This window comes from Leucopleurus acutus, assembly GCF_964270905.1.
Source record: "Leucopleurus acutus genome assembly, chromosome: 9".
Taxonomy (NCBI): domain Eukaryota; kingdom Metazoa; phylum Chordata; class Mammalia; order Artiodactyla; family Delphinidae; genus Leucopleurus; species Leucopleurus acutus.
This window is the reverse complement of record NC_139144.1, coordinates 13,316,780-13,340,730: the sequence shown is the minus strand read 5'-3', so window position 1 is coordinate 13,340,730 and position 23,951 is coordinate 13,316,780. Positions and strand designations below refer to the sequence as shown.

The 23,951-nt window shown below is 43.6% G+C and overlaps 1 protein-coding gene across 3 annotated transcripts in view; it reads left to right on the top strand.

Annotated features, from left to right (window-relative positions):
• Positions 1-23,951, top strand: part of HECW1 (HECT, C2 and WW domain containing E3 ubiquitin protein ligase 1) — a gene marked incomplete at both ends in the record, with an annotated part of 472,369 nt that overhangs the window by 430,560 nt on the left and 17,858 nt on the right. For all 3 annotated transcript variants that reach the window (XM_082846645.1, XM_082846644.1, XM_082846646.1), the window contains 2 exons: positions 18,560-18,658; positions 19,339-19,468. In XM_082846645.1, coding sequence (XP_082702771.1) covers positions 18,560-18,658; positions 19,339-19,468 — 229 coding nt within the window. The remainder of the gene's footprint in view (positions 1-18,559; positions 18,659-19,338; positions 19,469-23,951) is intronic.

Sequence of the window (23,951 nt, the reverse complement as noted above, 5' to 3'; positions counted from 1 at the left end):
ATCTAGGACAGAAGAAGGTAGAGCTAGTCTCCTTCAGGGAGTCTGGGGGCTGGTCATTTGTCCACTCAGACTCTTCTTCCCCCGCCCCCATCTTTATACTTCTGTGCAAAACAGTTTGAATAAAACACCACTCTGGGCTGTCTGCATTTCTCATTCCATTTCTCCCTGGCTACTCTGTATGGTAAGGATTCGTGCTAGCTTCGAAACTGGATCAAGCAGCAAGCACGTTATCGCCCCTTGCAACCAGCATGGTTTCTGGCATACAGGCAGCACCCTTCCGTTCCTGAGGCAGGGTGCCACACAGCTAGAGGAGTAACTTCCTGCTGCAACTCTCAGCTGCTGTGTGACCCTGGGCAGGGTCTGAATCTTAACCTCCTTTCCCATGAAAAGGTGATAACAGTGCCTATTCTGTGTGATGGTCGTAAGGGTACCGGAAAAGTGACTGGTACCCAGTAGGCGTTTAACAGATGCGGATGCCATCATTCTGTCCTTGAGTGTATGTGTGTATCTTATAGGGACGTCAGAAAGTGTTAGAGAAAGCTAGGTTGGTTCTCTTGATCCCAGGTTTCTGAGTCTTGGCACTATGACATTTGGGCCCAGATGATTCTTTATGGTGGGGACTGTCCTGTGCGTTGGAGGATGTTGAACAGCGTCCCTGGCCTCTGCCCACTAGGTACAGTCCCACCACTACCACCATCCCGGGGTTGTGACAACCAAAAGTGTCTCCAGATATTGCCAAATATGTCCCTATTGAGAACTACGGCTTGAATGTTCCCATATGGAAAAAGCTTGGGAAAATAAATGTGTCACATGGCTGACCAAGGGCAGCAATATTTTTGCAGGATTAAGAATATTTCCCTGGCCTATAGTTCTATAAAAAAACACGTTCATATTCAACATCTCTGGTTCCTGGACCAGCGTAACCCAGCCCCTGAGCGGGGACGGGGCACGAGCCACAGTGAAGTCAGGCCCCTGAGCTGAGTCCATGCTCTGATTCCCTTCAAGTCCATCCAGAAGAGAACCTCCCACTTGCTTCCTCTTGTTTTTAATACCCTTTATGAGTCGTTTCAAACATATACAAACAACAGACATGCCTAATGCTCTTATCACCCAGTTTCAAGAACTTGTACACTTCTCCAGACCTGAATTTGATATTTTAAAGTAAAATTTGCACGTTACATGCACAAACTTTATCTGTATATTTTTGACAAACGTATATACGTTTATATCCTACACCCTTATAAAGATATGGAATTTTTCTGTCACCTCAAAAATCTTCTCGTGGGCCTTCCCAGTCTATCTGTGACCCCTCTCAACTCCCTGAAACCACTGAATAGATATTTTCAGCACCTGTTTTCTTGGTATGCTCTAGAACTTCATAGAAATGAAATTATTTAGTTAGTCTTCTTTAGTAGTAATTCTTCCACTTGCTTTTTTTTTTAACATCTTTATTGGAGTAGAATTGCTTTACAATGGTGTGTTAGTTTCTGCTGTATAACAAAGTGAATCAGCTATACGTATACGTGTATCCCCATATCTCCTCCCTCTTGCGTCTCCCTCCTTCCCTCCCTATCCCACCCCTCTAGGCTTCCCAGGACGGTTGCCTCCCCGACTCATTCAGGGACAGACGCCACGCCCCTTGGGAATCAGGATTCCCACAGCATTCCTGGGTGGTTGGGAGGGTAGAGGGCAGGGAGTGTTCAGGCAGGTGGTTTTGTCACCTGTCCAGCGGCAGGCCACCCTGTCCCTCCCCGCGGGCCTGCATGTGCAGGAGGGCCAGATGCCACGCCTCAGTCTTCCCACAGACCAGGAGGGAACAATTACAGAGCAAAACCGGGATGTCAGGACCAAGCCCAACCCACGATTAGCTGTAGAGATGGGACCCTAGCTTAGGGCCAAACCCTGAACTCAGCTGGCAGGAATGTGCACCCAGCAGAGAGAATGCAGACCGCGCCGGGCGTGGCGTGGGAGCGGGAAACGTCGTTCTGTACGTTCTGTACATACAGGGAGCTGCAAAGAATCAAGACTGCCCTTCCCAAATACTGACTGCATAGCAGGGACGCGCTTTTTGCTGGCACTTGCCCCCGCTGTTTGCACTGCGTTCACATTCCAAAGGGAGCTCTGTTTGTTTTAATTTGTATTAGCCGTCTGTAGACCTGATCACTGCTTTTTCTGGAAGCTCAGTTGGGTGGGGCAGCTGGAAGGGTGCAAGGTTTTTGAGGACACGATGAAAGAAGAAAGGGAAAGACTTGTACGGCACAGGTGGAAAGAGAAACTGAAACCAGGGCAGCCCTTCGTCCTCTGGACTGGAGGGAAACGCATGGCAAGTGTCACCGCGTACAGGCTGGTGACACAAGAAGGGGATTAGCTTGGGACAAAAGGAAGAGCCCCTCCCCTATTTAGTGGGACAGGAGGAGGCATGGATGCAGGTCACTGGGTTGAGAAGAGGCCAAGCAGGACCCTTCACATCCTCTGCTTTTGGAAGAGACAGGTCTTTGAACTCCATCCTTCCCTGGTGCCCACGCATAGAGCACAGTGACTGTTGCCTAAGTCGAAACTTCACTTCCGACTTTCTCGCCATGTTTTTCCATCGTAAAAAAAAAAAAAAGGATGAGGGACTTGGAGTCTGTGGTCCTCAAACTTCAGTCAGCAACTGCAGAGCTTGTTTTAAATGCAGATTCCCAGAGCGCACCCCACAGAGAGTCTAATCTTCAGGCACTTATATTCGAACAAGCACCCCAGGGAACCTGATGCCAAAGGAAGGATCGCCACCCTTGGAGAAACACTGCCACAGATGCTGGCGGCGGCTTCAGGAGCCCTCCAGAGAGTGTGAGAAGAAGAAAGCTAGATGTGGGTGCAGTTTTCACACAAAGAAATGAAATCACCCCAGCCAGAAACAATAGATTTTCACTCCGTTTACCAATACGTGAGAAGTTAGAAAACATGAAGGTCCAAAGAGGAAGGCAATAATATTGGGTAGAGCATGGAAACACATATAATGCACTTAAATAGTGAGGTTGAGAAAGGATCATTGTTTTTAATTAATCAAAGTTACAAGCATAAGGAAAAAGGAGCATCTTTGAGATGGGTTTTTAAAATATCCTAGAATTTAGCAATATGGAGTGCTTTTTCATCTTCAAAGAACCTATGAACATTAAAGTACTCTTTTCTAAAATTCTCCCTCGAGGTAGGTAAGCAAAATTGAACATTATTATCCCTTATTTGTAGACGGGGAGAGAAAAGTGGAGAGGCTGTTTCAACCTAACATTGAAAGGACTTAAAAAAGTAATAATAAGTTCCCGCCATAGAGATCTGGGTTTCCCACCTTTAGCTCTCCTGGATGCGTATGTGATTGGACAAGGTGTCACAGCACGTTTTGTGTAAGTGACCACTGGTGGAGGTGTGAATAAGCTTCTGTGCTGCACGGAGGCGGGAGATGCCATTTCCTGTTCTCCTAATTTCCCTGATGTGTCAGGATTTAAACTGAGCAAAGGATTCAAAAGAATCAGAGTGAATTAATTTGGCCAGGCTGTTTACATTACCTTGCTTCGGTGTCCTAACATGTAACCTGGGGATTAAAAATTAGGCTTCGATTACGTGCCTCAAACTTTTTTGTGGATACATTGTGGCTTGATGAAGTAAATGGAAATGGATCCTGCCCACCTTAAAAATTTGCTTTGAGGACAAAGGAAATGAAAATACTCTAGTAACAATACAAGCCCGAGAATAAGTTACACTATGTAGTTAATATCATGGCTGAGAAATCCTTACGCTTGACCCTTTCTAAGTATAAAAATGTTAAAAATTGCAACTATTGGTTAAGTCATTGAAAGATGTACTTTCCGAGAGAGGCGTTCATTTTCGGATTTGTTTAAATACCAAATAGAATTAAGAGAGTCAACATCTCGTCTTCAAAAGACTTTTTGTCTATCGGAAGAGCTTTTCTATAAACATAAGTTATGTGAAAATACAAAGGTTTATCTTCTGTCTAGCCTCAACTTCATTAGAGGAAATATATATTCAGAGCAGTGGGAAGGGTGAAGAGTTTTACAGCAACAGAATTTGGAATGAATGGAGGGCCAGGGCCAGGGTCAGGGTCAACCACCTGGAATGGATTTCCTAAGTGAAGAATAGTAAAGCTGTCTGGGAAAAAAAATGTATTGAAAAGGACATTTGCACAGGTGGACCTGGGACAAAAGTTCAACCCTAGTCAAGTTGAGAACAGGATCAAGGTACCTAAATGGTCTCAGGGTCTGAGAAGGGGAATAATTGGTGGAGACACGTATAAATCTAATGATTAGGAACATCATTACGACAGACACATGGGAATCACTCCAGACACCTAAGAAAGTGTGTGACATAATCCAGGAGACAGACCCTCAGGCACAGGCTGGGAACGGACCAGACAGATGCCTTGGGACCTCTGGGGCACAAAGGGGCATGAAGGACTTTCAGGTTTCAGATGATGAATAGCAAACGTAGACTCCAAGATTGGCTTTCCTTACTATCCAGACTTCTAGGGACTTTCTTCTTCTATTCTCATCTCAAAGAATGTCAACTAATTCTATGCCGTAAAGAAAAATATAATCAGTCGATAAATCTTCAAAACAATCAAGCTAAATAGAACATAGTCGCAAGCCCCGACATCATGTTGATTCATTTATATATTGTTTATGCTTCCCATACTTCCCCTCTACCAATACAATTAATTCAGAACCAATTACTTAGATAGCTTCAAGTATTCCTGGTATGTGGTTATACCAGTACGTATGCTTTTGTGTAGCATGAGAACATGATGTTGTCAGAGCCATTATTATTTTGCCAGTCAGGTGAAAATTACAGAATGTCATTTCAGTTGAGACTTAGGTAGTAGTTCAGTAATTCTGATAATTTCCTGAGCCATAATGTCACTAGTCTGTATGCCCCATGGACGCTTGGGAGCCTTGTCTGTTGTGCTCTAAGTACCCCAGCAACTAGACAGTGCCTCAAAAATGGTAGGTACCTCAAAATGATTTGTTGAAAGATTGAATGAATGAAAAACCTAAAAGTTGTTTAGATTATATCGAATTGATTATTTTTTTTCCCCTGACTCAGTTTTTGTGTAATACTGTGCATTGCTTAATGAGTCACAGGCAGAGAAGGACACAACATTTAAAGGGTCAGTAGGGCGCTATGGGTTTTGCCTAGAGCACAGTGACACTGTTATTCCTTTATTCTCTGGTCTTTGCAGCTCAGATAATTAAGACCTTTTCAACCTTCACCTTCCTGTTTTACCCAGTTAGATTAGGATATAGCAGATCTCAGAACATTTCAGCTATCCAGGCAAGCAGCATGTTTTGCTCAACTTTCCTATATAATTCTGGGCATGGAACCAGAGTCTATGTCTTATTGAAAATTAGATAAATTCTCCTCTTGCATGAAATTAAAAATATGACTTTAGTGGGTCAACGTATAAACTCTGCAATTATAGATTTAGTGATCAATGTCCAAGAAGATGAAGGAAGAGGGGTGTCCTTTGCATTGGGTATTATATTACTCTCCAAGAGCTACCTTAGCAAGTTACCACAGACTGGGTGTTCTCCGTTCTAGAAGCCAGAAGTCCAAAATTGAGGTGTCAGCAAGGACATGTTCTCTGCCCAGGCTCTGGGGGAGAATCCTTCCCAGCCTCGTTCAGCTTCTGGTGGCTCCAGGCATTCCTTGGCTTGTGGCCGCATAACTTGAGTCTCTGATTCTGTCTTCACATGGCATTTTCCTCTGTTTCTGTGTCTTCTCCTCTTCTGTCTCTTATAAGCACTTTTGGCAGTGGATTTAGGGCCCACGTGGATAATCCAAGATGATCTCATTTTGGGATCCTTAATGATATCTGCAAGGACCCTTTTTCTTTTTTTTTTTTTGTTTTTGTTTTTTGTTTTTTTTTTTTGTTTTTAGGACCCTTTTTCTTAAGGTCACAGGATCCAGGGTTGAGGAAGACGATGCACCTTTGGGGGGGGGCACATTCAACCCGCTACAGATACAGATAATCTGCATAATCTACTTCTAGAAGAGCTTTCTCTGAACGGGAGGTGCCCATTTGGCCCACCATGTTGCCATGTTGAGGAATAAGCAGCCCTGGTCTTAGTCCTTTGCCCCCTGCAGGGCTAATTTTAGTGAAGGGCACTTGGGCTAGACACATTCATTTCAGTTGCTAATTAGCAGTCAGAAGACCATATCCTGTCATTATCTTGTGTTGGCAGGGTCTCTTTCAGGACAGATGAAGAAGACTTCAAGTTTTCTCAGCTAATTTGCAGTGCTGTTTCCACACACAGGGAAGCTATGAAAGCCAAATATAAATCAGGCCTTGCATCTACGATATTTAAACAATTTGAGGGGGGATGAGGGAGGCGACGCCTTTCAACCCATGCCTTGAAACATTATCTGAGTAAAGGTGCTGAAGAGAATAGACTTAACTTCCTACTGTATAGCACAGAAAACTCTACTCAATATTATGTAGTAACCTATAAGGGAAAAGAATCTGAAAAAGAATAGATATATGTATATGTATAACTGAATCGCTGTGCTTTACACCTGAAACTTACACAATATTGTAAATCAACTCTACTTGAATAAAAAAATTAAATAGTATATATATATATACTAGTTTAGATTAAAAATAAAACTAACTTTCCTAGCCCCAGTGACCTTGACCTACATTCCACTCTAGCCACCTGCTCCCACAATGGCTCTCCCAGCCTCATTATCACCCAGAACTATGCCATATCTGAAATTGACGACTCTAAAATCCCTCCATCCATCATTCTACAGCCAGTATTCCCACCTCCTCCCACTACCGCAGCTGCTTACCAAGTTCATTTGCACCTCAGACTCACCATCCCCTGCCCATCTGGCATGGTTTCCTTCCCCCCAGGCCTCCTGAACGCCTCTTTCCCCTGTACACAATTCCCCCTCCCCTCCACGCTTACACCCCATCTGATGGGCAAAACGCCACCTTGGTTCGATATCATAACTCAGTCTCCCATGTTCAACACCGGAGCTGTTCCCGGCACCTCTAGCACCAGAGAAAATGAAATGATCCTGAGAGACGGTACAATCCTAATTCATAGTCTCTGACCCCAGCAGGCTCTACAGCAAAGCTCACCTGTCCTTTGATGCATCTTTCATTCCACTGGCCTGAAAGCCCCTACCAACCAGACTCCTTCACTTTGAGGAGATGCCTTCAGATCTTACTGAAGTGGAAACTCTGAGGGGACCACTTCCATTTCCCACCATGATACAAATACCCACTCGACCCTGACACTTCCCTGCATCGCCCTTCTCCCGGTCCAGGCAGATCTCCCACTGAGGTTCTGGCTCCCTCTGTTCCCATCTCCTCCATGCCCTTACTCCAGAAATTTTGTCTTTCTCATCTGTCTTTATACTTTACTCTCTCCCCCTGCTTACGGCTCCTTTCCCTCATTCTCTCCTTTACCTACTGAAATCCGACATCAGTATTCACCAAAATTGCTCTTTCCTTGAACAGTGGAGACCACCTAATCGCAAATTTAGGGGACTATTATCCCTCTCTACCTTAATGGAAACATCACTGCGGTAGACATGGACTCCTACCTCAAAGTCTACTCCCTTAGATTCTGAGACACCAATGTCTTCTAGTTTTCCTTGTATCTCTATTATATGCAAATAAACATATATAATTTTATCACGTCAGTAACCCACATTCATTGTAAAAATATTTAATATACATAAGGAAATAAGCGCACACAGAAATAAATGCTATTAATATTTTGCCTTAAGTCCTTCCATGCTATTTTATTGGATGGATGGATGGGTGGATGGATGGATGGATGGATGGATGGATGGATGGATGGGTGGATGGATGGATGGACAGACAGATAGATGGAAAGATATAATTTTACAGAAACTATAGCAATGGAATCAAAATAAAGTTCTCTCCATGTCAAACTATGAATTCTAAATCTATGCTTTTATCCTGACCTCTCTGCTGAGCTTCAAACTCTTTCAGCTTTTATCCCTGCTAAACATCGTCAACTTGATTCCCCTCGAAGTTAAGATCTAATTTCTCCCAGGCGCCACTTCCTGTCATCCTTCTCTTCTCCTTCTGCTCACATAAAGCTCCCTGTCCTGCAAATTTTATCTCCAAAATGTTCCTCACAATTCCCTGGACATACTGTAATACCCCCCACCACCACCACCGTCCGTCCTCAGAACTATCCCTCACATGGCTGCAGGCTGATTTTTCTAAAATCCCAAAGCAAGCATGTCACCCCCTTGGCTTAAGCCCTTCAGTGGGTCCCCATTCTCTACAATTTAAAGGCTGAACTCGTTGGCATGGAGAACAAGACCTTCCAGGACCTCCCGCTTCCTCTTTCTTCAGCCTCATCTTGCCCCTTTTCCCTCTTTCTGCTCTAGTCACTGTGAATTTCTTGCTGTTCTAAACATATTCCATTCTGTTTCCTGCCTCTTTCCTCATATGATTTTATTTTCTTGGAAAGCCCTTCCCTACCTTCTGAAGCAGACTAATTTTCTACTCATTCTTCAAAGCTCACCTCAGTCATCACTTCCTCCAGGAAGCCTACCTAGATTTAATCCCTCCCAAGTCAGCTAAGTCTCCCTCCTCTGGGTTTTCACACCTCCTGTGCCCTCTTCTACAGCACGTGCTACATGGTAATGAAATGCTGCATTGCTAGATCTCTCCCCCTTATCGAACTGTACATTCTTCAGAACGAACGTTTACCTTCATATCTTTGTACACACCTGGCACAGAGGAGGCACTCGGTAAATCTGTTGAGATTAAAAATGCATGAACACGCTGTCATTTCTCTCACATTTAAAAACAAATCCAAGCTTCCTTAGATGTCACACCCTCCTCCACCTACCATTTTGATTCACAGCTCCCCTTTAAAGAAACATTCCTACAAAGAGTTATCTGTGCTTACTTTCTCTGCTTTCTCTTCTACCATTCTCTCCAGCCTTTCCTCCCCTTTCCCTCCACAGAAACAGCTCTCATCAGAGTTGCCAAACCCAGTGGGCAACTCTTGGACCTCCTATTATTTGATCTCAGAGGCACTTGACGCAGTCGGTCTCTGCCTCTTTCCTGAACACTCTCCACATCCCTTGGTTCCCATCCTAACTCATCCCCTGTTCCTGCTCAGTTGCCTTTGTTGTCAACTTCCAGACCCCTGGATGTTGCACTGTTTAGGGCTCAGCCCTTGGTCCACCGCTCCAACCGCTCGCACTTCCTTGGTGATCTCATCCAGCTTCATGGATTCATGTAGCTCCGTCCTCATGACCCCACATGAACATCTGCAGCCTGGCCCTGTTCCTGACTGATTGGTCAAACTGCCCACTCAACAGCTCCACCTGGATATTTAGTAAGCATCACAAACTTAATAGGCCTAAAAGAGAACTCTCAAGTTTCTCTTCCAAACCTTCTCTTCTCGTGTTTCCCATCTCATTAAATGGTACCACCATCTACACAATTGCTCTGGCCCAAGACCATGGACTGTCTTTGATGCCTCTTTTTCTCACGTCTCCCATCCAATCCATCAGCAAATCCTCTTGGCTCTGTCATGAAGATACATCCCGAATCTGAGCTCATCACCTCCACCCCCACTACCCCAGTGTCATCTGCTATCACCTCCCACCTGGCTTACTGCAGGAGCCTCTAAACTCCTGCAGTGTCTCCTGGGAGTGTCTGCTCCCACGCTTGCCAGCCTCCCCTCTCTCCCTGCGGCATCCAGAGTGATCATTCCCAACATCAATCAGTTCATCCCACCAGCCCTCCAGGGGACCTCCAGTGGATTCCCATCACACTCAGAATACAATCCACACTCCTTCCCATGCCTGCCAAGCCCTGCATGACCTGTCTCCTGGGGAATGTCTCCAAACTCATGTTCTCCCATCTTCTCGTTCTCTCTCCAGTGTCCAGCCCCTTTTCCCTCTTTATTGTTATTCAAGCAAACCATATATGATCCCACCTCTGGCATTGCTGTTCCCCCAGCTTGCAATGCTCCTTCTCCTGGAAGCTCACTCCTTTTCTTAATTCAGATCAGACATCATCCCCTCAGAAAGGATAACATAATCTGGTACATTTGGGAGGCATTATTCTCCCCTCCCATCCTTTTCCCAACAGAGACCTAGAGCCCAAGTTCTAGGCGGGAGTCTGAAATGAGGTTTGGTGGAGTCGGAAGGCACACTTAGAAACTAAGGGAGTGGGCTTCCCTGGTGGTGCAGTGGTTGAGAGTCCGCCTGCCGATGCAGGGGACGCGGGTTCGTGCCCCGGTCCGGGAAGATCCCACGTGCCGCAGAGCGGCTGGGCCCGTGAGCCATGGCCGCTGAGCCTGCGCGTCCAGAGCCTGTGCTCCGCAACGGGAGAGGCCACAACAGTGAGAGACCCGCGTACCGCAAAAAAAAAAAAAAAGAAAGAAATTAAGGGAGTGATGAAAACTGCTCAGATATGTGCAGAGTGGAGCACAAAGTCTGGAGGTTGTGACCTTCACTGCGTTCGAGAGCCCAGGAGAGGCAGATGGTGCCCATGTGTCAGAAAGGAGACCATGACCACCTATTAGGATATCCTGCTCCTGAAGAGGGTGGTTTTGCCCCAGCCCCACCAGGGGACATTTGGCAATGTCTGGAGACAGTTTTGGTGATCGCAACTTTGGGGGGATGGGTGGTACTGACGTCTGGTGGGCAGAGGCCAGGGTGGGTGTGTGAAACACCCTGCAGGGCACAGGACAGCAAATGTCAACTGTGCTACAGTTGAGGAACCGGCTCTGTTCTTCGGAGGACCGCAAAGACATCTTAAAGGACCTTAACCCCTGCAAGTCCTGGCCCATTGCCAGGGAAGTAGTGATGGGGGAAGAGCCGGAAATGAGCAGGGATGGAAAACATGACTGCTGCAGAGAAAACCTTCTAGAACTCAGCTGTCAGTCTGCAGGAGGTAGGCCGTGCACAGGTGGGTTCAGTCCCAGAGTCATAGCTTGGGAGACAGGCCATTGTGACGGTGGTCTGGGGGCATTCAGGCCCGGGGGCAGTTTTAGCAGCCCTCTGGCTTCACTCAGTGACGAAGAAAATGTTTTTGAACCTCTGGTATTTGCCATTGCAGTGCTGGTTCTGAAGGTGTTTGTGCTCCGGAAGATACCATGGTGTTTGGAAGAAGCCATCAAGGTCTGTTGACTCTGTGCCGGGTTTTGAGCAGACCTCAGTGTCCTGCCAGCTGTTCTTATATCTGCCTCAGTCCCCCGTCCCCTCACCAAAGGCAGCAGAGCCAAGCACATTGTCACCAAGTGTCCAGCTCTTTACAGCTCCCTAATACACTGTCTGATGCCCTTTCCAGGCAGGAAGGCCCAGAGATGGGACCAGCTTTGGGTTCCTCAAGGCTGAAGCTGGTACAGGGAGTATCTCTGATGCTTAGCGGTGATGCGTGAAAAGATGCAGAAGCCAAGAATCATACAGAGAGAGATGGATGGCTTACAGGTCAAGAAGAGCCTGAAAAGGTCGCCGGAACGAAAAGACACCGTGAGACAATTATCAGGGGCACAAGTTTTATGCCAGGGGATCAAACTACCAGAAAGACCACAACAGAACCTTTCAGACTTGAAATGTTGCCTGGGCACTGCAATGAGGGTGTTATCCCATTTTTATATCCCTTTCATATAAAGGAATTAACTAGAAGCCTTTTAAAAGGGTTTTGTTGCACTATCTAAAATGTCTTTCCTGGGTAATGAGGTCTTTTTTTTTTTCTTTTAATGTTATTGAAGTATAGTTGATTTACAATGCTGTGTAATTAGGTCTTTTATTTTCTTCACTTGGCAAACCATCCTGCTTCCCCTTCCATAAATCTGACGTGTGGACAAGAAATCCCTCTCCCAAACTTCCTGGCTAAATTTTTTGCCATTACGCAAACCGCTTTTGTTTAAAGAATCAGTTGAAAAGTACACCGTGAAGTCATTACATCCTACCTGCTGCTAAAACATGTTCCTACACAAAGTTTCATTAGAGAGATGGAAGAGGGAGAGAGAAAGGGAGAGAGAGACCTGCTAGTTCAGCTTCTGGGTGTGAAACATTCATCATATTCGCCCATACATTGACTCCATGACCTCAAGTCTTCTCTACAGTTTGGTCTTTCTGTCCATCTTTCGGATCAGAGACCTACTCTAGAGATTGGAAATGTGAACAATTAATCTCATCGAACAAGCTTCAAATGATGTTTCAGGAATTTTCAGTAGGTTTGTACAGTTTATCCACTGGAATCAAACCAAATGATAACTTTCAATTTAATTCAATTCAGCAAATCTGGACTGTGCCCTCGCCCGTAGCCAGGCACTGCGATACAGGAGTGCTGTCTGTAAGCAAAGCAGAAATCTGCAGTTCTGTAACAGCAGGAGAGTGCAGGCTAGTCCACTGGTCAAGTCCACATTCTCATCCTTTTTTTTTTTTTTTTGCGGTACGCGGGTTTCACTGTTATGGCCTCTCCCATTGCGGAGCACAGGTTCTGGACGCACAGGCTCAGCGGCCATGGCTCACGGGCCCAGCCGCTCCGCGGCATGTGGGATCTTCCCAGACTGGGGCATGAACCCGCGTCCCCTGCATCGGCAGGCGGACTCTCAACCACTGCGCCACCAGGGAAGCCCCACATTCTCATCCTTTGATCAGGCCTGGATGTGTAGCCCTAGGATCCTCAGCCTGGAAAAGGGATCAGGCATGCCAGTCTCTGGATAAGCATCCAGGTAGACTGACCTCCACTAGTCCCTGGGCAAAGCCTTTCAGCATCTTAGCAGTTGCCCTATAGAGTAGGTACCATTATGATCCCATTGTGCAGATGAGTAAACTGAAGCCCAGGGATGGTAAGCAGCTTGCCCAAAGTCACACGGGTCAGAAGAGTTAAACCGAAGCAGCCTGACATCAGAGCTTGCAACGTGGTCCTCTCCACTATACTGCTTTTCTTGGATTATTGGCAAACAACCCAAAGAGTAATGAATCAACAAACAGTAACCCTCTCAAGGGGAGAGTCAAGTCTTTGCTGGGCCTCTTAAACCAGGTGGGAAGATGTGCTGGAAATATGTGAAACTCCGTTGCCTTTGAACGCTCACTGCAATGTGCAAAACCGAGATGGAAGTGAGATAAACCTTTGCCAGTAACATTGGTTGCTTTCAGCTTTCCTGCCGTGATGTCCCTCAGCATCGTTAGGAAAGCTCAGAGTGGCTGCCGTTGCTTTTATCCGAGGCAACTCAAGTTAATCTCCCGGATGTCTGCTGAGGTGTTGATGAGGATGCTTGAAGAGGGACATCTGCCCATTTCAGAGGTTCTCCCATGGTCCCAGAGTTGACTGCCTGTATGCTGTCCCCCTCCAATACCTGTGAGCAGATGCGTAAAGATGAAAACCACTTAGGTTTCCATCAGCGTGGGGAGGGCCAAACCAAGCATAGAACATTCAGAAAATGAAATACTTTGGAGTCTATTAAAATTAGATGATGAGGGCTTCCCCGGGGGCGCAGTGGTTGAGAGTCCGCCTGCCGGTGCAGGGGACGCGGGTTCGTGCCCCGGTCCGGGAAGATCCCACATGCCGCGGAGCGGCTGGGCCCGTGAGCCATGGCCGCTGAGCCTGCGCGTCCGGAGCCTGTGCTCCGCCACGGGAGAGGCCACAACAGTGAGAGGCCCGCGTACCGCAAAATAAAATAAAAAAAAAAAGTAAACTGTTTTTCTTTTGTTTTGCTTAAATTATCTGGATAGTTTCTCCAGTGATCCATCCATAGGCTGAAGAAAAGGACTTTCTTTCCGTCTCCTAATTCCTACACATTTCCAACCAATGTTGACAACAAGCACAATCAGTTTCCCAGCAAGCAGTTGTTCAAGCTGGGTGAGACAGATAAAGGAGATGTACAAGCACTGGAAGATGTTTTCTCGTGAGATTGTCAGGGCAATTCATCAACTGGGAAAGGCTTTCCATTCCCGTCTCTGCCTTTTAAGCTGTTGTTTGGATTTGAATTGTGCAGTCCCTGTATTATGTGCTCTGTACTAACACATCCCAGACCATAGTTCATCTCTCTGGAATATATTTTACTGTATGTACTGGACTGGCTATGAGCCATCCTGTCTGTGTTTATATAAAGCCAAACCACATTATCATGGCTTGTTCGCACAGCTATGAGAAAATATCAAGGGCCTACGAGTTGCCCACGTCAGCCTGTGAAACCAATATAATTTTGTCTTTAGAAATTCCATCTTATGCCTGACCCCATTCAAAGCAAATAAACAGTTCTCAGTGGGTGGTCTGCATTACAGTCCCATGTGCTGAAAACAACCCCATCTGCCACCCTCCATCTGATCCCAGCCCCTGGTGGAGAGAGAGGCAAGCCACGCTGATCCTAGCTTCAAAGTGCTGAGCAGGACACCAGACTCCGAGATCTCTTCCCCAGACCCTGCTTTCCTGACCGCTCAGGATTGGTGCAGGGTGGACATCCAAGCTGAGTTGGGACAATCACGGAATCATGCTGGAAATTTGGACCTAGGTCAGTGAAGGTCAAGTTGGTCTCTCTAGGGGCTTGAACTCCAGGCTGAGAGACATGAGCCGTGTTGGCAGTGAGAGAGAAGAAAGGAGCAGATGTGCACAGAGAAGAGCTAAGGGGAGACACTGGATGAGGGAGGGTGAAGTCACCCCAGTACCTGACGCTCAACTGCATTCCTGACCCTGCCTTTCTTGAGACACTGCCAGGACCTTATAATGAATTCCCCCTTTGGCTTAAACTCGTGGAAGGTTACTTGAATCAAAATATTCCTAATTAGCACAAGGAGGTATTGGAAGCCAACATAAAATAATAATAGTTATCACCTGAAGGGTGCCGTTTTCCAGAAGAAGAAATGAAGCATAGGTGGTTAAGTCCCGGCACGAGGTCACACACCAGGCAGCCTGGCCCCTGGACCAGAGGATTAACCTCACTACTGTCCAGCTTCTCAAAATGGACACAAAGGAAAAGGCTTGGTCGGGCTTTCGGCAGACATGGGTCAGTTTCCCCAGTGTACCACTTGCCTGGGGCTAATTATTGACCCTAGACTTCTTGTGAAATGAAGAGAGCCATAGTCATAAAATAGAGCAGCAAGGATCAACGAGATAACATCATATGTGTTGGCCCAATCGGCATTCCATAAACGTTATTTCTAATCTGTTTCCCATTTTTCACTTGTAATGAACTCCAGTGACTAGAACTGATGGAACAGTGTGAAGGGTGGTGGTAACCAGCACCCTGTATTTTTATTGTCAGATATGATGCAGAGATGAATGTTCTTCATTATGTAAGGAAGTATTCTTCTATTCCTTGTTTCCTACAAAGATTTTTTTTCTTCAGAAATGGACAGTGGATATTTTTTTTTTCTTGGTCCCCTTTTACCCCATTTTTTAAAATTTTTATTTTATATTGGAGTACGGTTGACTTACAATGTTGTGTTACTGTCAGATATACAGCAAAGTGATTCAGATATATATGTATATATATATATATATATATAAACACACACACACATATATATAAAATCTTTTTCAAATTCTTTTCCTATATAGGTTATTACAGGGTACTGAGTAGAGTTCTCTGGGCTATACTGTAGGACCTTGTTGATTATCTATTTTATATGTACTAGTGTGTATATGTTAATCCCAACCTCATAATTTATCCCTCCCCCACCACCTTTCCCCTTTGGTAACCAGAAGTTTGTTTTCTAAGTCTGTGAGTCTATTTATGTTTTGTAAATAAGTTCATTTGTGTCATTTTTTTTAGATTTCACATATAAGTGATATCATAGATGGTGAATATTTTCAAGTAACTTTTCAGCTTCTAACCAAAAAAAAAGAAAAGCCACATGATTTTTGTCTCTTGACATCGTTATTAATTTTAATAATAGAATGCCTAATAGTAAACTGTCCTTAGTTTCCTAAAATCAAACATCCTGAATCATCTGGCATTATTCAGGGAATGGACTGGTACTTTCTCTTGTGTTTTATTTATGATGTTTTTAATGTATAAGTGAGATGTCTTTAGTTTCCTTTCCTTTTTTCCAGATTCCATTTTGTGGTTATGGTAGCTCATAATGATGAAGTAAGAAGTTTTCTACCCTTTTCTGGTTTCTGGAGCTATTTAAATAGTAGGGGTGTTTTCTGTCCATGTATGGACTGTCCCAGCATCAATTTTGAACATAGTTCTTTTTCCTCAAAGTTTTCTAGTTTATACTATGGTCATTTGTCTATTTAAGTTCTTCTTCTTGAATAGATTTGAATAATGTGTATTTTGCTGGAGAATTTACGATTTATTGAGATAGTCCCTTTTTTAACATTGAGCTGAAAATAGTATTCTCATGTAATATTTTTATCTATTCCATTTCTGCAGACACTACTGCCTGCTGAGATTACCATTTCTCTTTACTAGGCCTTTCAGGGCTACCTCTAAGTGAGGGAGGTTCTTAGCAGGCACCTCTGTGTTGACGTTTGCTCTCTTCCCACTGTGGGTGGTCTCGCCGTCTCCACCACATGGCCACAGCCCCACATCATGTTAGGAGCATCAGTTGTGATGCCTCAGAGTCCATTAGCGTGGGTAAGCCTGCGTGGAGTACGCAGGATTGTGGCCGCCATGTTGGGGACCCGTCGGTTATTGGGGTATCAGGAAAGAGCCCTGGGGGATGCAGCACCGATGGTGTACCCCGGCCTCAAGGACTGTAGGATGTTCAGCTGTTCCATGAGCCTCCCCATCCACGGTGCCCCTTTAGCACCTTTACTAACGTTCTACTCGCCTCTGGTCTCCCCGGAGTCAATAATATTTACATGTTATTTCACGCAAAAAGAATCGACTCCTTCCAAAGTGGCAATTTGAGGTGCGACTTATGATTACACTTATTACAGGATCTGATAATCTATTCATTTAAACCATTCTTATAGCAGTTACAGAGTACAAAGTCTTTTGAGTCATGAAAGGTCATGGCTTAGTTGGAAATTCCAACTGGGAGGATCTGAGAAAAGTCACAGCTAAGTCTATGCTTAGGTGAAAATCTAGTTAGATAGGAAGAGACAGGAGAGACCCCAATCATGGAGGTAGGCACCAGGGATGGGCAGAACACAGGGTGAGGGAACCAGCGTGCTAGACCAGGCAGACGGGAAGCTGGTTTAGGAGCAGGACAACGATGGGGCCAAGCCCTCGGGAGCCGTGGCATGCAGCTAGGCAGATCACCAGCAAAACTGCCTGGAAGCAGTTTACCCCAACAAGGTTTTAAATCAGTGAAGGCGCTTACATCTGGAGGTGACCAGGTCTATGTGATCAGTTCCTCCCAGCAGAGACCTTGTTCTTCATGTGTGACGACGTAGGCTCCACTTACCGATTACCACAGTGGGATTCCACGTACTTCTCCCCACTGACCGTGAGCACGACCGCCCTATGTGATTCATACTCAAGTCCCCCACCTCCCAGCATAGGGTCAGGCACACATTAGACCTTCAGGTGGTATCTTTGGAATGCCCGAATAGGTGAGGATGCATGGTCCAGAAAACTTTCCATATCCTTAGATTCAGATCCTCAGGTTCCTTGCTGACTGTTTGCACTATTTACAATAGCCAGGACATGGAAGCAACCTAAGTGTCCATCGACAGATGAATGGATAAAGAAGATGTGGCACATAGATACAATGGAATATTACTCAGCCATAAAGAGAAACGAAATTGAGTTATTTGTAGTGAGGTGGATGGACCTAGAGTCTGTCATACAGAGTGAAGTCAGAAAAAGAAAAACAAATACCGTATGCTAACACATATATATGGAATCTAAAAAAAAAAGTTCTGAAGAACCCAGGGGCAGGACAGGAATAAAGACGCGGATGTAGAGAATGGACTTGAGGACACAGGGAGGGGGAAGGGTAAGATGAGACAAAGTGAGAGAGTGGCATGGACATATGTACACTACCAAATGTAAAATAGATAGCTAGTGGGAAGCAGCCGCATAGCACAGGGAGATCAGCTCAGTGCTTTGTGACCACCTAGAGGGGTGGGATAGGGAGGGTGGGAGGGAGACGCAAGAGGGAGGGGATATGGGGATATATGTATACGTATAGCTGATTCACTTTGTTATACAGCAGCAACTAACACAACACTGTAAAGCAATTATACTCCAATAAAGATGTTAAAAAAAAATGTGTCCAAAGAAAAAAAATAAATAATTTTTTTTAAATGCTGACTGTTTGTCTAGGGTCCCAGAATTCCCCTCCACCAGCTCTTTTCATCACTTAGATCCTTATACTCTCAGGTCTGAGAAAAGGATTCCAGCAAAATGATTCTATTTGGGTACTTGGGGGAGAGGAGGGTTCCTTAGTACATACCTAGTTCATAGGCATTGTTTATGGTAAAGAATAAGAAGAATGGATGCCTCCATTGTGTCATCAATTGGCAAACTTTTCAAGCAGCTTAAAAGATGAGTACTATGAAGAAACATATCAGATAACAGTACAAATGAAAATATTTAACAGTGTAATTTCCCAGCTGCCCTTCAGTTGCTCTGCCTTGTCTGTGTTCCAGGTTCAGGTTTAGTGGTCGAATCCTAGGCCTGGCTCTGATCCATCAGTACCTTCTGGACGCTTTCTTCACAAGGCCCTTCTATAAGGCACTCCTGAGACTGTAAGTGTCCACCCGGCCCTGCCTGTGGGACCAGAGGCACTGGCCTCTCTGGCACCTCTGACCCTTTTGTCCCTGTTTTTCCCCTAATCATTCCTGTTAGGTTTATGGTGATTTACTTTTCTGAGTGCTTAGATATCACATAAACCTTTTAGTCCAATAAAAATGCATTTGGAGATTTTATGTAAGCATAAGAGAACATCATATAACAGATATAAATCAGTTTATATAAATATAGTAACATTACAAGCATTGCATGAAACTACTAAGTAGAATTGATCTGTCCTTGTATGTAAGTCATTATGCTGTGCACCTTAAACTTATACAGTGCCATATGTCAATTATATCTCAATAAAACTGGAAGAAGAAAAAGAAAAAAAAAAAGAATTGATCTGTCTATAATTTAGTTGTTTTCAAATGATACTCTTCTCCAACGGCCATGGAGAGCCCCTGAGTCAGTAATCATTTTATGTTTATTATTGTAAACATTTTAAAATTTCCTTTTCCAATAAAAAACTACTGAATGAACTAAAAAGATTCATCAGTATATTCAAAAGTATCCAATTGTTAGAATACGTCTGTGTCACTTTAGCCAGGAGTGACATAACCACATTTTGGCATGAGGTCTGGACAGCTGTTTATTGAAACAATCCGTTTACCTTTCTCCCTTTGAATACACCCAGGCCCTGTGATTTGAGTGACCTGGAATATCTGGATGAGGAATTCCACCAGAGCTTGCAATGGATGAAAGACAACAACATCACAGACATCCTCGACCTCACATTCACGGTTAATGAAGAAGTTTTTGGCCAGGTTTGTGAGATGTGGGTCTTGGAAAAGACATTTTGGGTTTTACTGTGGAAAACTCACATACCATGAAATTTACCATCTTGACCATGTTGAAGGGTACAGTCCATTCAGTGTGGTGGAGTTGATTCACAGTGTTGTGCGGCCATCTCCAGAACTTCTTCATCTTGGAAAACTGAAGCTGTGCCCATTAGACAATAGCTCCCCATTTCTCCCTCTCCCCAGTCCCTGGCAACCATTCTACTTTTTCTTTCTCTGAATTTACCTACTCTGAGTACCTCATATAAGTGGAATCATACAGTGTTTGTCTTTTCGCGACCAGTTTATTTCACTTGGCGTAATATCTTCAAGGTTCATCCACGTTATAGCATGTGACAGGATTGCCTCCTTTATTAGGGCTGAATAACATTCCATAGTATGTAAATACCATATTTTGTTTAGCCATTCATATGTTGAGGGACGCTTAGGTGGCTTCCACCTTTTGGGTATTGTGGATAATGCTGGTATCAACACAGGTGTACAAATACCTGTTCAAGTCCCTGCTTTCAATTCTTTTGGATATATATACCCAGAAGAGGGATTGCAGGATCACGTAGTAATGGGATTTTGTGTTTAAAAACAAGGACTGTCATTCATTTAAGATGTAATTCTTTGAGGACTATTCCCTTTATTAAAGGTACCCATGTCTTCTTTTTCTTGTTTTGACATGGATCTAGTTTATAGAGTTTTTTGAAAATCACATGTGATAATGGATCAGAAAGCATTTTTGTAAAGTGTGCAATACATCTGTAAGGTATTTCTCTTATCTGTGCAACTACAATAATACTTCTTTTATCACTAGCGTCCAGATATTTACTTCTCCAAAATGCATATACTTCAGTACTATTTAATAAGATAAGCTTCCCATTTCTTTTTCTACCCGCGTTTATATAACATTGAATTTTCTGGGTTACAGTTTTATCAGACCAACCACAGCCTGAGCAGATTTAGCAATTAAGGTTTTGAGAATATCATTTACGAGAGGTTCCGTGACGTGTGTAATTTGTAATGGGATGTTGTGAGAATTAAGCTGGTTTACTGTATAAGTACGTTGCATGACTGTGGACAGCATGCTGAGTCCATGGGTGAGAGTTACCCACTGAATCTTGCAGACCTCCCATCACCCACAGCTTCAATCAAGCATCTTGGACAGGTCCTGGAAAATGTCACTGTTCTGCTGCATTGCCTGTGCGTAAACATACCTCTGAAGAATATTCTCTTCTATATTTGACAAAAAATTATTTCTTACAACTATATGTTGTGAATATGTTCAAGAATATATGATTCACTTAACTGTCTTCCTGTATACCAGAGGAACGTGTAAAATACACTATTCCTCTGCATAACTACTTTTTAGCCCATCCTTTACATTTGCCCTATAGTAGAGGGTAAATTTGTAAAATAAACACAATTATTTAGCGAAATATATTAAGACAAATGGGAACCCATCTTAAAAAAACTTTAGATCCCAAACCTAACGCGTTATGCTAAAATAAATTCCACGTGGGTGAAAAAGTTGAATGTTTAAAAAAACAACAAAAAGATGAAAATGACAGGATTTTCCTTTTTAATCTTGCAGTAAGGAATGCTGCTATAGATGTGACACAAGCTGTCAGTCATAAAGGAAAAGATTGAGATAGTCAAGTAAAATTACTTTTTGAATACCACATGGCAAAAATACAACATAAAGTAAAAATGGCATAATATTTACTACATTGTAATGCATAAAACAGACAAAAGGCCATTTCTTTCAATATAGGAAGAGATTCTGCAGATCAGTAAGAAATGATCGGCAGCACAGTAGAAAATTAGCAAAGAATATAAGTAGATAGTTCCCAGGGAAGGAAATACTCACCCTCATTCACTATTTTTTAAAATGTAAATTAAAGCATTGTGAAATACCATTTTCCCTCATGAGAATGTCAAGAATCAGAAAGCTTAGCAGTATTCTATTTTGGAGATGGTGTAGAGAAACAGGCACTCTATACAGGAGTGTAGGTGGGAGTAAGCAGAAGTTTGCTTCATCCTCTATGAAAGGCACCTTTGTGATATCTATCCTCATTCTAAATGCACCTGCCTTTGACTCAGCATCTACATCTAGAAATTTGCCCTACAGACATGTTCACATCCAATTGAAATGACTAATGGGTTCGGATCTTCACTGCAGCATTGTTGATCATTGCAAAAGATCCGAACCAATCTAAATGTTCAGCAGTGGAGCATTGGTGAAATAAATGACGATTCACTCACACAGTGGAATAGTGGACTAGTGGAATGTGTGGTCTGACACCCCAGCCCATCCATTTACATATAAATCATAAACAATAAACCGAGTAGTATAACAACAAGAAAGAAAGAATAAGACAGGTCTGAATTGGTATGAAACAATGGTCAAGGTGTATTTTTAATTGAAAAAGTATGATGATGAACGGTGTGTATAATATGCTACCGTTTATGGGAAAAGAGATGATCTATACGTATTCCCTAGTGTATACACTGATACATGTATACATCCCTAGTGTATACATCCCCCTTCCCTGGAAGGGAAGGAAGGGTGATTTTCTCCAAGTAGAGAGATTGTATGGCTAGGCGATGAGGTGGGAGAGAAACTTGCTTTTCACTGTATGGCCATTTACAGCACTTAAATTTTACTCCATGGACACAGGAAGAAATCAAGTAAACTACAAATGACTAAATACATAAATTAGAGGGAAAAAAATAACATTGAAAATAAAAAGCGCAATTTTTCAGGTGTATATAGCGTAGGAGTTGAACACCTCAGAGAAAGTTCAAAATGTTCCCAGTGATAAAAATAAGGATGTGTTATAGATCTAGAATAATATCTATCCGTTTAAAGCTTAAACGATCCTGTTTCTTTTCAAATGAGGTCACCAAGAATGATGATTTTGGTTTTAGAAGATCGAGTCTCAGCCCTTCTTTTGGCAAGTTATGAAGAACAGACAGACAGATGCAGCTGAAAGACACCATAGGCTTTTCCTGGGTGTGTTAGTTAAGATTAGGTTCAGCTGCTAATGAAGAAACCCAATGACCTTGCGGAAACGAACAGTATATACTTCTCTTACATAAAAGTGGGGAGGCAGGCAACCCAAGGCTGCAATCCCTACAGTGGCCACCTGCACTCATGACCCAGATGCATACAGTGCCCCAACCATCACGTCCGTGTCTGAAGTAGCAGGACAAAGGGGCATAGCCCCTCCCTTTAAGGAGGCCCCCTGAAAGTGCTGTACAACACCCCCGCTTATACCTAATTGGCCAGAATTTAATTACATCACACACTTAGTGTCAGGAAATAGTCTTTAACTGGGCAGCTAAAATCCAGAGTCTCCAAAGAATATGGATCCTGGGTGGCAATTAATGTCATAATTGACAAGTATTTCATATTTACCTTAGTCACCCAAGTGATAGAAGAAAATGTAATCAGCAGACTTCTGTGAACTGTTTTGTGTAAGTACCTTGTCCATGAGTGCCAAATATATACATATATTTTTCAATCAGTAACTGAGTACAGTTATGCCTCATTTTTCTTACAGCATTGAGCAGCAAGGTGAACCCCTTAAGCACATTTAAGATAACTGATGCTAACCCCTTTCAAACACCAACACTTTTTTTTTTAACATCTTTATTGGAGTATAATTGCTTTACAATGGTGTGTTAGTTTCTGCTTTATAACAAAGTGAATCAGTTATACATATACATATGTTCCCATATCTCTTCCCTCTTGCGTCTCCTTCCCTCCCACCCTCCCTATCCCACCCCTCTAGCTGGTCACAAAGCACCGAGCTGATCTCCCTGTGCTATGCGGCTGCTTCCCACTAGCTATTTTACGTTTGGTAGTGTATATATGTCCATGCCACTCTCTCACTTTGTCACAGCTTACCCTTCCCCCTCCCCGTGTCCTCAAGCCCATTCCCTGGTAGGTCTGTGTCTTTATTCCTGTCTTAGCCCTGGGTTCTTCATGACATTTTTTTTTTCTTAAATTCCATATATATGTGTTAGCATATGGTATTTGTCTTTCTCTTTCTGACTTACTTCACTCTGTTTGACAGACTCTAGGTCCATCCACCTCACTACAAATAACTCAATTTCGTTTCTTTTTATGGCTGAGTAATATTCCATTGTATATATGTGCCACATCTTCTTTATCCATTCATCTGTTGATGGACGTTTAGGTTGCTTCCATGTCCTGGCTATTGTAAATAGTGCTGCAATGAACATTTTGGTACATGACTCTTCTTGAATTATGGTTTTCTCAGGGTATATGCCCAGTAGTGGGATTGCTGGGTCGTATGGTAGTTCTATTTGTAGTTTTTTAAGGAACCTCCATACTGTTCTCCGTAGTGGCTGTACCAATTCACATTCCCACCAGCAGTGCAAGAGTGTTCCCTTTCTCCACACCCTCTCCAGCATTTATTGTTCCTAGATTTTTTGA